The 12,607-nt window shown below is 45.3% G+C and overlaps 1 protein-coding gene across 33 annotated transcripts in view; it reads left to right on the top strand.

Moving 5' to 3' along the window:
• The first annotated feature begins 421 nt into the window (after nucleotides 1-421).
• The window catches only part of TNNT3 (troponin T3, fast skeletal type), a 30,091-nt gene continuing 17,905 nt past the window's right edge, over nucleotides 422-12,607 (top strand). For 9 of the 33 annotated variants that reach the window (XM_041481046.1, XM_041481044.1, XM_041481041.1 and 6 more), the window contains exons 1-5: nucleotides 429-562; nucleotides 5,205-5,239; nucleotides 5,758-5,771; nucleotides 8,030-8,041; nucleotides 8,936-8,953. In XM_041481046.1, coding sequence (XP_041336980.1) covers nucleotides 5,220-5,239; nucleotides 5,758-5,771; nucleotides 8,030-8,041; nucleotides 8,936-8,953 — 64 coding nt within the window. In that variant the 5' untranslated portion in view covers nucleotides 429-562; nucleotides 5,205-5,219. Of the gene's footprint in view, nucleotides 563-5,204; nucleotides 5,240-5,757; nucleotides 5,772-8,029; nucleotides 8,042-8,935; nucleotides 8,954-9,994; nucleotides 10,007-10,582; nucleotides 10,598-12,607 lie in introns of all 33 variants that reach the window. The other 24 variants (XM_041481022.1, XM_041481023.1, XM_041481020.1 and 21 more) reach the window with 5 other exon arrangements.

Genomic DNA, 12,607 nt, shown 5'->3' with positions numbered 1-12,607 from the left:
TCTCACCCTGCAGCACAGCCAAAACCCTTTGCATGTGGAGGGGCAGCTGGGAAGAGCCCCTGGCCAGGGGGAAGAGTAGAGGTTGCTGCTGTGTGTTGAGGCTGTGAGATCCAGGCTGCCACAGCCAGGTTTTTAGCAGTGATCATGTACCACGGAGCTATGGGAGCCCCAAATTTGTTTCTGTGGTGCCTTTGCCTCAGATACCCCTCTCTGAGCCCTGCCTGCTTGCCTGGTTGTAAATATAGAAGCATAAGCCCTGGAGGTTTTTTTCTCCAAACATGTCCCTCCCATCTTAGCATCATCTGTGCAATTCCTCCAGCTGCTCCTATACATGGTATGACCTTTTTTTTCCCCTTCCCTTGCTTCCCCCTCCATCTCACCCCTTCCCCGCCCATCCCTGCTCCCTTCCCTGCCCAGCACAGGGAGCCTGGGGCCAATCAGCTCTTCCAGACGATCAAATGTCACTATAAGTTGAGAGCTGCATCACCTTGGGACGCTCGCAGATCCCAGCCTGCCCGTCCCCTCCGACAGGGAGCTTGGTGCTTCTCTCCACTCCTCCTAGGTAAGTGGGATCACTGGCAAGGGGGGCAACACTACAGAAGGGATGAGCCTTGGTTTGAATGGAGAAGCACCAGGGGAGGGTTGGGGTCCACAGGATCTGGGATCTGACACAGGATCCTAAGGAAAAGGCACTTTTAGGTCTGAGCTTTAGTTGGGCGTCTCACAAGTCTCATGTCATCCACAGAGGTTTGGGTGCTTTGAACTCTCAAGGATTAGTAGTGGGAGAATAGATCCTTCCAAACCAAGATTTGGGACTGGAAATTGTTATCTCTTGGGGCAATCAGGGAAAGTTCCCTCTAGCAGCAGGAAGAAAGTGCTGACCTCGCCTGCCCTGTCACCCGGAGAAATGGATGGCTGAGGCAGGAGGTATGAAGGGCAGACCATCAGGGAGCTTCTGGTGGATGAAGAGGGCTGTAGGTCTAGAGGGAGATCCAGGAAAAAAAATATGTGGCCAAGGAAAACTGTCCTCTCTCAGAGCAAAGAAGAAAATTGTGAGTTTTGCATGGTCAGGCTAGCAAAGTAAAGGAGTTTGAAGTCATGGAGAACATGGAGAGCATCCCATCACCACTCTGAATTTAACCCCCTCCTCCTACCCCTCTGCATGCACAAGGAATTTCTCTCACAATTTGTTCCATTTTCTATGAGAGTGGAAAGTTTTCCATGACCATATTTATATTTCTTGGATCAGCCTCTTGCTGTCAGGTGGTGGATATTCTATGGGGGCAGCAGGGACACCAGCACAGGTGACTCCAGCAATTTGGGTGGGAGTTGTGCTGCTGATGTGGGGGAGCTCCAGTGAGGCTGTAGGTGACTGCCAGGGCAGGCTGCCATCCCTCAGGGAGGCAAGACTCAGGGAGCAGGAGATGTTCAGGAGGCACCTGGCTGAGTGCTTTAGGTGTTACAGTGGGAGTGCCTGGTGGATGGTGGGACTGGATGATCTTGTTGGTCTGTTCCTACCTTGGTGATTCTAAGACCAAGGAAAGGCAGGGGATGTGAGCTGAGCACAGTCATTGGCTTTTTGTTCTCTGTCTTGGGTTTGTTATCCCTAGAAAACTCCTTGCAGGGATCAGGCAGCTCATACTACCCTGCAGACAAGGGTAAAGGGTACATTTTGGGGCAGGGAGTTGGGATTTTGCTATGACCCTGCAGCAGTGCTGGAGTCCTGCTACTCTGTTTCAGCATTAGAGAGAAGTATATGCATATGTTTACATATTTACTAGATATATTAGATATAATACCCATATCTTTTAATATGATATGTATGTATATTAAAAAATCCATGCAGTGGGTTTGCAGTGGCTCCTGCTGGGAAAGGGTGGCCGTGTGGTGCTTGGTGGATCATGGCCCCAGTCCTTGCCCCAGAGCTGTCCCTGCCAGGTCCCATTGCCCATGCATGGCCACTTCTGTGCTGCCCCCTTTCCATATGGCTCTTGCTACCTTGCCTACCTTGTATGGCCTGGCTTGGAGGGGATGATTGATGGGTGGGTTATTTCCAGGGATGGCCTGGAGGTGCAAGGCAGCCCATTCCCCCTCCCGGGTGCATTCTCAGCTGCTAAGAGGCTTCTTGGGATGTGCTGGCTCTGCTCTTTCAGCTGAGGCCAGGAGCATTTGGGGCCAAAAGGGACATGGTATTCCTGCCCACCTGGGGCTAAGGATCGGTGTATTTGTCCTTCCAGTGACCTGCTTGGCTTGAGCAAAATGCAGAATAACCTTTGCTTTCACCTTTAAGGGGTGGGAGCAGGCAGAAAGTTTTCTGTCTGGTGAAACTTTCCCCTGTGTTTTGATTTCCTTCCAAAGGGTGGGCAGTATTAACTAATTGATTTTATTACATCCTTAAACCTCAGTCAAGACCAGAATCCATTTTTCTGCCACTATACAAACAAAGCCCAATTATTGCTTGAAGGTGCTAACAGCCTTAATCCTGGGCTGCATTTGCTGTGTGTAAAGTAATTTCCACCAAAGGCTAATCCCGAGCCAGCTGGAGACTTTCCATTGCCTTCGGGCAAACTTAATCCTAACTGCAAAAACTGCCGCTCTTAACAGATTGCTTTCTTTATTGCCTTTTGGATGTAAATATAGTCCAATTTTCCTGGCTGCTTTGATGAGAGAGTTAGCTATGTGGATAGTGCTGGGCATCAAAGAGCCTTTCTAGTCTTTGGTGGCTGTAGCTCTGCCAGTCTTCGTTTTGCCCCTGGCTTTAAGGGACCAGATGGCTTTTGAATGCCATGAAGTGGACAGACACCCTGTTCTTGAAGATAAACCTTTTTACCTTTCCAGCCAGGGCAGTGGCAGTCAGGTACTGCCTTAAATGCCAGCTTCTCCTGACAGAGGGACCAAACCTGGTTGAATGTTTGGCCCTTGCAAGGCTGAAATCAGTCATCTTCCCCTGGATTTTTTTGCCCCCCCCTGCCCTCGCCTATGGGGTTCCTGCATCTGGCTCATTTTTGTACAAAGTCTGTCAATGCTCTTGTTATTAATTCATTTTATCTGGGGCCAAGAAATCCCCTCAGAGTTGGGGTCTTATGGTGTTAGGGGTGCTGGCATTCTCACTCTGCTTTTATAGCACACAGACAGATGCCATGCAAAATCCCATTCGCATTTGCAGCGCTTGGATTAACAAATATGGAAGGGGCTAGGGGAACAGCCAGTGTGACAACGCTCAGCAAGATGTCCTTAGAGCTAAATTGGAGACGAGATGAGCTCATTCCAATAACTGCTAATGGAAAGCCTGATTGCAAAGGCTCCCATTGACTTCAATTGCCTTGGAAAGAGCAGCGTGCACTGTGCTACGTGCCCTGCACTGAGCAGACACTCACCCTCTGTCTGCACACAGAGGGTTCTCGAGCTGATTTCTTCACCATCTAGTGGTATTACTCTTCTTCTTACTAGAATGAGAGAGGACTTTAGCCCACAGGCTTTTAAAAGTCCTCCTATTTTTTTTTTTAATCCTCCACTTGGGAAGAAGGAAAGCTGCATTTATAGAGGCTTAATCCACGGGAGGATTGGCCATTGCCTTGAGTCTTTATAGAACATGTATTTTGGAAGAAGACAACAGCTGGGCATTAGGCAGGTTCCCTCTGCAGGCTTTTGCCTGGAGAAGCTCTGCTGTCCTGTTGCTTAAACCAACATGCTGTCAAGCATTATTACTAATAGCTTGAATAATTTTTGAAGGCTGAAATGAGACTGCTAACATGCTAGCCCATGAGGAGATAGCAAGTGCAAGTCTTCACCCTGAAGATTTTATGAAATCTAGACTGAAAAGACCAGGGGAGAGAGACAAGCACTGTTGTATCATTCAAGTAATTAACAGAAGAAGCAGTGTAAATTGGTGAGCAGAAAAGACTTTTAAAAGCTGAGATTCCTCCCAAACACAAAATTCCCCCTATTCCCTCTGCCTGGTAGAACTAGAGTCCCCAGAGTCATCCTTGGGATGGCTGTTGCAAGCAAGGAGTGGGCAACCACAGCTATGAAGTTAAAACCAGTCTGGGACCAAGAGACCAAAAACCAAATCTCATGTGACCTGCCTGTAGCTTACCCCTCCCACACAGACACTGCTAGCACTACTTCCAGGGCAATGCTGAATTTCTGAAAGAGAATAGATGGGAAACGAGAATAAAAAATGTTGGCTGTTTATCTCTCTTTGCAACATGGGGGTTTTAAATCCTGTTGATGTTAACGTATGGTGCCCAAGGTCATTGCTGGGGAATGGAGAGAATCCCTTATAGGGCAGGGCTGGAGCCTGTGGGATTACTGCCTTCCTCTGAAATAGAAAGCTGCTGAGCTGCAGTTGTTCCTTTTGAACCTAAGTCAGCCCACCTGCTCCTTCAAGACATCTCTCATATATCAGCTGAATAATGAAGTCATGAAAATCAGGGTTTGGGCCAGCAAGGAGAAGCCTGGCTTTCTAATTTAAGATCTGCTGTGGATTTGGAGAAAGTTTTGGGGCCTTTCCTCATCTTGTCCCCTGGCCTCAAGGCAGCTGATGCTGTTAGGAAAGCCAGAGTTGCATTGGATAGAAATGGTTATATCAATGCGAACTGCCTAACTAGGCATGTGGCTGGTTTTCATCTTAAATTATTCATCAAATTATTGTTCACTCACTCATCAGTTGTATAAACCAGACACACTTTTGGATGCTGACAAGTAAGTACTTATCTCTAGGTTTATTGGTAGCTTCAGTTATTTTTGTAACTGAATGAGGCTTTGGAGCTGGCAGCCTGTGATAGCACAAAAGAATGAAAAATTCCTCTGATCTTGCTGGAGCGATGGAAATGTCAGATGGGTGTGGGAGGCCACCCTGGCCTTGCCTGTCTCCCTGAGCTCTGGGGATTTTGTAATTCAAAGCTGGGACTAGGCAGCCCCTGGGAAGCAGCTGAATTGGTGGGATATATCTTTCCAGATGATCTTTTTCTCCTCCTCTCCCTTTGTCCTCTGACATGGGTGGCAAAGGTTTGTGCTTCTCCCAAAATGTCAGTGTTGGTGGGGAACTGGTTGGTGTGTGGGAAAGCAGGTGCTTGGCTTTTTTTGTCCTCAAATGTCAATCCATCTGCTTCTGCCTCAGTATTTTTTATGAGGTGCACTCACTAATAACACCTTTTTTCTTCTTTTTCTTGTTTGTTTTCCTTTTCTTGTCTTTTGTCTAGAAACTAATTGCCAACATGTCTGATACCGAGGAAGTGTAAGTAGAGAGAAAGTTGTCTGTGTGTTTACCTGCTCAGCTTGGCTCCACACAGCAGAGCCAGGACATCCCTGCAGGGTGCTGCTCTGTGCTCAGCCTGAAGCCCCCTGAAGCAGTGGAGAAGGGGCATCTTGACTTAGAGCATCAAAGACCATCCCTGTCCAACACAGGACATCCCCCAAACACCTCCACCCTGCTCAGCCTGCCCTCTGTGGCTGTGGCACTGCACCTGGAGGACGGGGAGTAAAACCCACACTGCAGTGGTTTCTGCCTTGGTTTAACAAATCTAGAGTAGTATGACCAAACCCAATGGGATCATTTGACATTTTTGCATCAGTAGTACAGAGGGGAGATTTAGGGCAGTCATGGGATCAGAGGAATCATGGACAGACCTGCAGACAACAGAATTTAAACAATATAGCATTGGTTTGCTTCAGTGTATGGTTGAAAGCTTGACATCAGTACGGAGCGGGAGAAATACTTACCTCGTTTCCATATCCTTTTTTCCTCTCTCACAGGGAACAAGGAGAGGGTAAGTCTTAAATCTGTAATTGCTTCTGTGCAAGCCTGCAACATTTGCTGGCTGTGTCAGCTGGTATGGTTCGACAAATCTGAAGTTTCTTTTTTGTGCTCCTGTCTGTCTGACTGTCACCAGCTTCTGGGGTTTTTACAATACCTGTGGCACCCTGGCCGTGTCCGTGCTGCGGGCAGCCGGTGGGGTTTCAGCCCCAAATTGATGCCCTGGTGGGAGGGGACGCTGCTAGTTTTTGTAAGGGCACTGCCATCTGCTGGCAATTTATTTTGAAGCTTCTGTATGTGTATTATATTCTGGTTTTAGATCATAAATCCCCACAATGTTTATAAGCAATAGACATAGACATTTTTCTTATATTCAGAGGCCCTCTCTGCTACCTTTTTCCTTCTAATGCACGTCTAACCTTGAGCTTCCATTGCCCAAGGAAAAATCCAATACTTTATTATCTTCTTCCCCTTTTTATAGCTGCTCTTTTTTATTTTCAAAGTAATTTAATCTGTTATTTGACTTGCTGGTTTGCAAGTGGCCTCTCAGAAACCATCTTGCCCGGCATCCCTGTGAGCACAGAGGGCTCTGCCATGGGTCATGTCCTACTGATGTGTCAAGGCTGATGGTTGATTTGTCTGCTTTTTTTCCCCCTCTCCCATTTCAATGCAGAGGAGTATGAAGAAGAAGGTAACAAAAAAAGCGGAACGTAATTTATCTTTCTTTGATTCTTGGTCCTGCTTTTCTCTTGTCTACATTTCACCCTTCTCTTTGGTGCTTGCTGCTAAAGGCGATCTGAAACACTTGATCAGTAAACCAGTTGGAAAACAAAAAACCAATCAAGTTTCTTGGGGCTGCAATGTGCAGAGCCTTCATGTTACAGTGAAATGGAGTATTTGTATGAGGGGATGGTGAACAAGCTGGGGGCTCATCTGTCCATAAACTTGGAGCTTTTTAGAGCAGGGACTACTGCAGAGCCCCCATAACGTATCAGAACTCCTGCCATTCTCATTTTGGCAGTGTCCACAGATTGCATTTAAATTTTGAAACTGAAAAGAAGAGCAGGTTGTCCAGCTCCTGAGGAGCAGCCGACAGGGCACTGCTGAGGATGGAAAAGGCAAGGCAGAGAACCAACTGGCAAAGATGAAGTTTCTTACCATGCCTTTAGCTGGCAAAATGTGATTTGACAAGCTGTGAGAGACAGAGTGCTGATCTGGAAAGATGGAGCATGAAAAACCCTTCTCACCCAAGTTGTTTCACCTTTTGTAGGCAGCAGGGAGAAGATAATTTGGAGGTGTATCACTGTCTTTGCTGGGCACTTTTGACACACTGGCTTCAGTTCAGGCAAGTGTAGATGCCAGTAGTCATCCTTCATTTTCCCAAGGTGTCTGGAAGAGAGCTAAGGGCCAAACTCTTGGAATCTCTCCCAGGATCTGCCCTTAGTGCCCAAGGCATCTTCTAAGGGGTCAAAAGGAAAACCCTTTACTGGAGGTGGAATATTTGCACATACATGAGACCAGCTCAGAGACAGAGTTGTCCCTGTGTAGAAATGCCCATTTTGGGGATTTTTTTTTTTTTAATGGATTCCTCCAAGTTGCTGCAACAGGTAAATTCCCATCCAGTGGTGGTGGGAACAGAGGTGCAACTGTGACCATAGTGAGAGCAGTTTCTGCTATAAGGTACCTTGTCCATAAGTAACTATTTCCCCTGGCATTGCTTCTGAAGGGATCAAGGGATCAAAAAAAGAAATAGAAAATAGAGACACTAAATAGGTTGTAGAGCCGCCTTCAGTCATCATCTGTCTCTCTGGTCCTGCATGGAGTGGCAGAGCCAGGAAGGCTGAAGGCATTTTTCATGCTCCATCCTTTACGTCTTGTCAAATGTCAAAAGAGCAAGCAAAGGGTGTTGCTCCTACAGACAAGCCTTAAAGGAAAAGCATTTTTTCCTTTCTCCTTTCTTTCCTAACTGTCTACTTTTTGTTTTCAAGAATTTAATAACTGATATGACATTAATAGGCAGGTGAATTTCTTTTTAATCTGCATGACTGGCTCCTCTGAGGTGTATCTTCTCTTTGCTCCATACTTTTGCTTGGTCTTTGTGTCTCTTTCTGATGCCATCCATTTCTTTTCCATATAACTTTTCTCCATCACTTTCTAACCACCTTTTTTTCTCCAGACCTTAGCTCACCCCAACATCAGTTTCTAACAATTTTCTGTTTTCATTTTCCTGCTTGCTGTTGCTTCTTGTTCCATGACACTTGCCACCTGAAGCTCAGGAAGAAGGTATGTGACATGGCTTGTGCTTTCTTTCTCTCTCAGTGTGCAGGGAGAATGTGTGTAAAGAAATCCAGATCAAATATTTCACGCCCAGTGTCAGGACTCTGTCTTGAGCCACAGACATCAATGCAATAGTGGACATTGATGTTGTTTATTGAGCTGGTAGGAAACCTGGCCCATTTTATTTAAAAAATTTATTTCTATATATTAAAAAAACCCAAAACCAAAGCATTTATTTATATGAAAGAAATAAAATGCATAGATATATACATATAAAAATGTATGTAATATACACACACACACACATATATATGTGTGTGTATAGGCATATATGTGTATGAAAATAAGCATATATATATATTTGTTTTATTATGCCTTTTTTACTGAACTGCTTGACTTATTTTTGGCACAATGGTGTCAAAATGAGTATTTTAAAGGGAGGGAGACACCCTGCAAAGTTTATATTCATCTGGGAAAATCCAGGAATGAATTTGTTTGAAGTTTCAAAAATTGATAAATATTGGTAAAAATTTTCAATGTTTGAGAAAAATGTGTAAAGCAAAAGAAACGCAACAGTTTTATTTTTGGTTAAAAATTCACCAAAAGTTGGGTGAATTTTTAGGGTATTTTAGCCAGCTCTAATAAAGAATAACATATTGGATGCCTTTTTATGTGGTTTTCACTTGTGGTCATATTCCCATATTTCAGTAACATTTATAACCCCATAATGTGCCCATAAAAATGTTATTTTTAATTCTCTCTCACCCTGTAATTCCATCATTGTGTATTCTTACCCATAACGGCCTGGGAGCTTGGCAAACCTCAGGAATGTTCCAATAACATATTTCCTGTTTTAATTTTTCTCCTCCCATTTCTTTTGCTGATGTTTCCCACCCACAGAAGAGGCTCAGGAAGAAGGTAGGTGAAGCAGCACCTCAGCCCTGCTGGTTCCTGCACCAGCAGGATGATGTGCACCTCGATTTTGCAAGAAGGTAGAAGAAAGCAAGAGACAAGAGAACGATGCTGGGACAAACTATATCTGCAGGCAGAGGGCTTTTCTTGTCCCTTGCACAAATTTCACTGAGGGTACCCCACATCCCTGAGTATCTGTGGAGACACCTCTGCTCCAGTTTTGGGGAGGAAGCAGCACAGAAAATGTGGATACCATACCTTTATCCAAAACAACGCGCTCTGAGGCTGATTTTTAGCCCTGGGTATTTGTGTGCCATGGAATTACTGCGGTCTGGCTAGAAAGGTTTCCATCAGGTGTCAACTGGTTTCTCCTGCATAGCTTGGCAGATCATGATCAGATGGATTTTGAAGTCAAAATCCATCTGTGGTAAAATATGTGCTTACCCCTATGTTATATAGTACTTATGCTATAATATGTCATATTATGTATAAAATGTATCATATATATTATAAGTTTATAAGCTAAAATATATCATATGATATATAATATACATAATACTGCAGAATTATAACCATGCAGATGCTGGTAAATAACCCCAGCTGGCTCCCCACATTGCACACAGCATTGGCAAGGTGGCACAGACAGGGTGGAAGAGGGGCTGGAAAGAAACACACCCTTTGCACTCGAGAGGTTTGGGCTGTGGTGCTCCAGGTGCAAGGAGCCAAAGGGTGTGTTGGTTCCATATTTGCAAAGCTTTGTGCTATGGGCATATTTTGAACCGGGGTAAACCTGTCTGTAGTGCCACGATAGACCCACCCTGAGCAGTTTGCAGAGTTTTTACAGCATCCAGATCCAGATGGTTTTACATTTCTTGTGTCTGTGTGTGCTCTAGTCACCTGTCTCCATTTCATCCCCTCCTCTGTTTCCTTATTTCATACATCTTTGCTTTTTTTTTTTAAACCCTGTGTTGCATTCACACACTCTTTACTCTAACTGTTCTCGTTTTCCATCTCACTGCTTTTGCTTCCTGCCACGTCCTGACGAAGCTCCTCCAGCAGGTACGTGCCATCAGCTTCCAAACTGCTCCCTGCTGTCTCCTTGGTGGTGGTGGCGGGGCCTCAAGGGTGCTGCAAGAGGAGCAGTACCAGTTACTTTGCCTTTTTGCCTCTGCTGTCTTTGCTTTCCATACCCTCTATGACGGGCTCTGCTGCTGGAACACGCAGGAATAATCTCAGGGCGAGGTCCAGCAGAGTGGGCTCAGTGGTAACTCAGTCTCTCTGCCACCCCTGCCCTGTGCAGGGCTCACCATAAAGCCCATCTGAGCCAGGGCAGGAGCTGTCCTCTAAAACTGGAACCAGAGAGAAATTCTAGCATGTGATATTTGAGCTTACTGTGAGATTTTCCCTCTCTGATATATTTTTGCTTCTTCCCTTCACACGGTGAAGTTGTTTCCCGGCCACAGGTGCCTCAAATTCTTTTCCCCTCCTGGCCATTAGCATGTTCTTTACTGAGATAAAACTTTTCCCCCTGAGCAGAAAACCTATGAAAGGTTTTCAGCCTATTTCAGCTCATGTAACAATGTCTTTCTCCTAATGTTCCTTTGCATCCTGTCCCGTGGCTGTTCACACCTAAAGAAGCTCAGGAGGAAGGTATGTGACATGACTCCTGAATTCTTGTCTTTAAGCTTTGGCTTAGCCAGCAAATCATAAGATGGCAAAAGGAAATAGGAGTTACAAATAGGCATATTAATATAGACAAAACTTGCCACCACTTTGTTTTTTGTACTGTCTGCCATCACGTTCTGTCTCGACATTGAATGCACTGTCGATGTACCTGGTAACTGTTGCATGAAATAAAAGCTTGAAAAGTGCTGAGAAATGTAAACCTCTTAAAAGGATGAATGTTGAAAAGCCTTTACTCTGAGATTGGTTGGGTCTCCTCGGCAGGCTTATTTTGGACTATTTGGGGTGGATCTGGCCTGCAGACTGTATGCAGAAATGCTCGGCTGATATTCTTACAATAGCCTTTCCACACGTCTTTTTTTCAGCTTAAACCCTGTGGTATAAAGCAAATGGTGATAAATTTGATGCTTTAGCTTTGCAAATGATTAAAGATGGTATTCTTGTTCATATAATGGAGTTTCTAAGCCACTGTTTCATGGCAGTACTTGCAGCTACCCAAAACCTGCTGGCCTCAGGTTGTAAATACACTTGGTCAAGCATCAGGGTTATGAAACAGCGTGCTGCTCCTGGCTTTGGGCAGGACTGCAGGAACGGCTGTATAAGACAAATGTCATATGATATGGCTGCTTAAATCAGCTTTATGTTTTTAATATCTCAGACTGTTTGCACTCTCACTTCCAGTACTGCTTTGGTATCCATACTCATCTTATTTCCTTGCAACGTAGTCTTAGTCTTTCCCTCCCCCTCCATTTTGCCCAAGTGAAAGGTTGTTCTGATGCTCCTAACGCTCACATCTCCTTTGCATTTTGCTCTGTGACCCTGCCCACACGCTAAAGCTCATGAGGAAGGTATGTGCCATGACTTGTGAATTCCTCTGTTTCTGTCTGGAGTGGTAACTCGTGCAGGAATTCTGGAGGTGGTTGAAGATGAGCCGATGCAAAAAATATCCTCTGCACGGTTGCTTTGCTCTCAGAGGATACGGTGTGATGAGTAATGAGTACTAACTGCTGTTTAAAACAATGCCTGGGGCACAGGCTGGGCACTGCTCATGTAGTGCCCAGCACCTGATGTCTCTAGCCAGGCTATTTGTATGGACACCAGTTGGTACAGGGATAGTGCTCCTCAAACCATTGCCTCTGTGCCACGCCCCAGGGTTAGAGGTGGGACAGCCCTGTCCTGAGGCAATACTGTGCCCCTCAGCTGGATGCACCTCTTCCCCAGTTCCCCCGCCACTGCACAGAGACAGAGCTCCCTTTTGCAGCAGTGTATGGAGAAGTGGGGAGACTTGCACCCAAAGTCATGAGCGTTTCAACAAGCGACACGCTGTCATACCTAGATTTTACTGTTAGGGTCAGGATTGGACTAAGTGGCATCATTTTGGTTGGAGCATATTTGAGAAAAGGTGTAGTGTGTGCTTTTTCCAGAACTATTGGGGTGTTTCTGGGTTAATGTGTATTATGCAAAAATAGAAGTGGCAGGGTTGCATTTTTACTTGATTTTGTAACCAGAATTAAGGTCCAGTTCCGGTAAGACAATCTCTGTGATTGGCAAAACAGAAGGTCATGCTTCTTAAAGCATCAGCCTGGCAGCCCAAACCCATTTACCTTTCAATTGCCCTTCTGCCTGCCCCTCTGCTTGCCCGGCCAGGCTTCCATGGGATGTTTTATCCTGCAGGTTGGAGAGCAGTAACATGCTCCTACTCACCCTCCCACACTGGTGTGCAGCCCTGTGCACCAGTGGTGAAATCCTGGGCACCAAGAAAATCAATGCCAGCTCCTCAGAGCCCATTGATTTCCACAGTGGCTGGGATTTCTATGCACATGAATAAGAGCAGGTTGTCTATACCCTTTTTTGCACATTCAAACTTATGGGTAATGGACTTAATTTAAATACAAGTCATGTTTTTGTCAGCCAAAGGCTACAGTGGCATTTGATTTATAACATTATGAATTTATATGTTAGGCATCTGCATTTTTA

The sequence above is a fragment of the Pyrgilauda ruficollis genome, unplaced genomic scaffold (genome assembly GCF_017590135.1).
Source record: "Pyrgilauda ruficollis isolate IOZ18807 unplaced genomic scaffold, ASM1759013v1 scaffold55, whole genome shotgun sequence".
NCBI lineage: Eukaryota > Metazoa > Chordata > Aves > Passeriformes > Passeridae > Pyrgilauda > Pyrgilauda ruficollis.
This window is presented reverse-complemented; position numbering and strand designations above follow the sequence as displayed.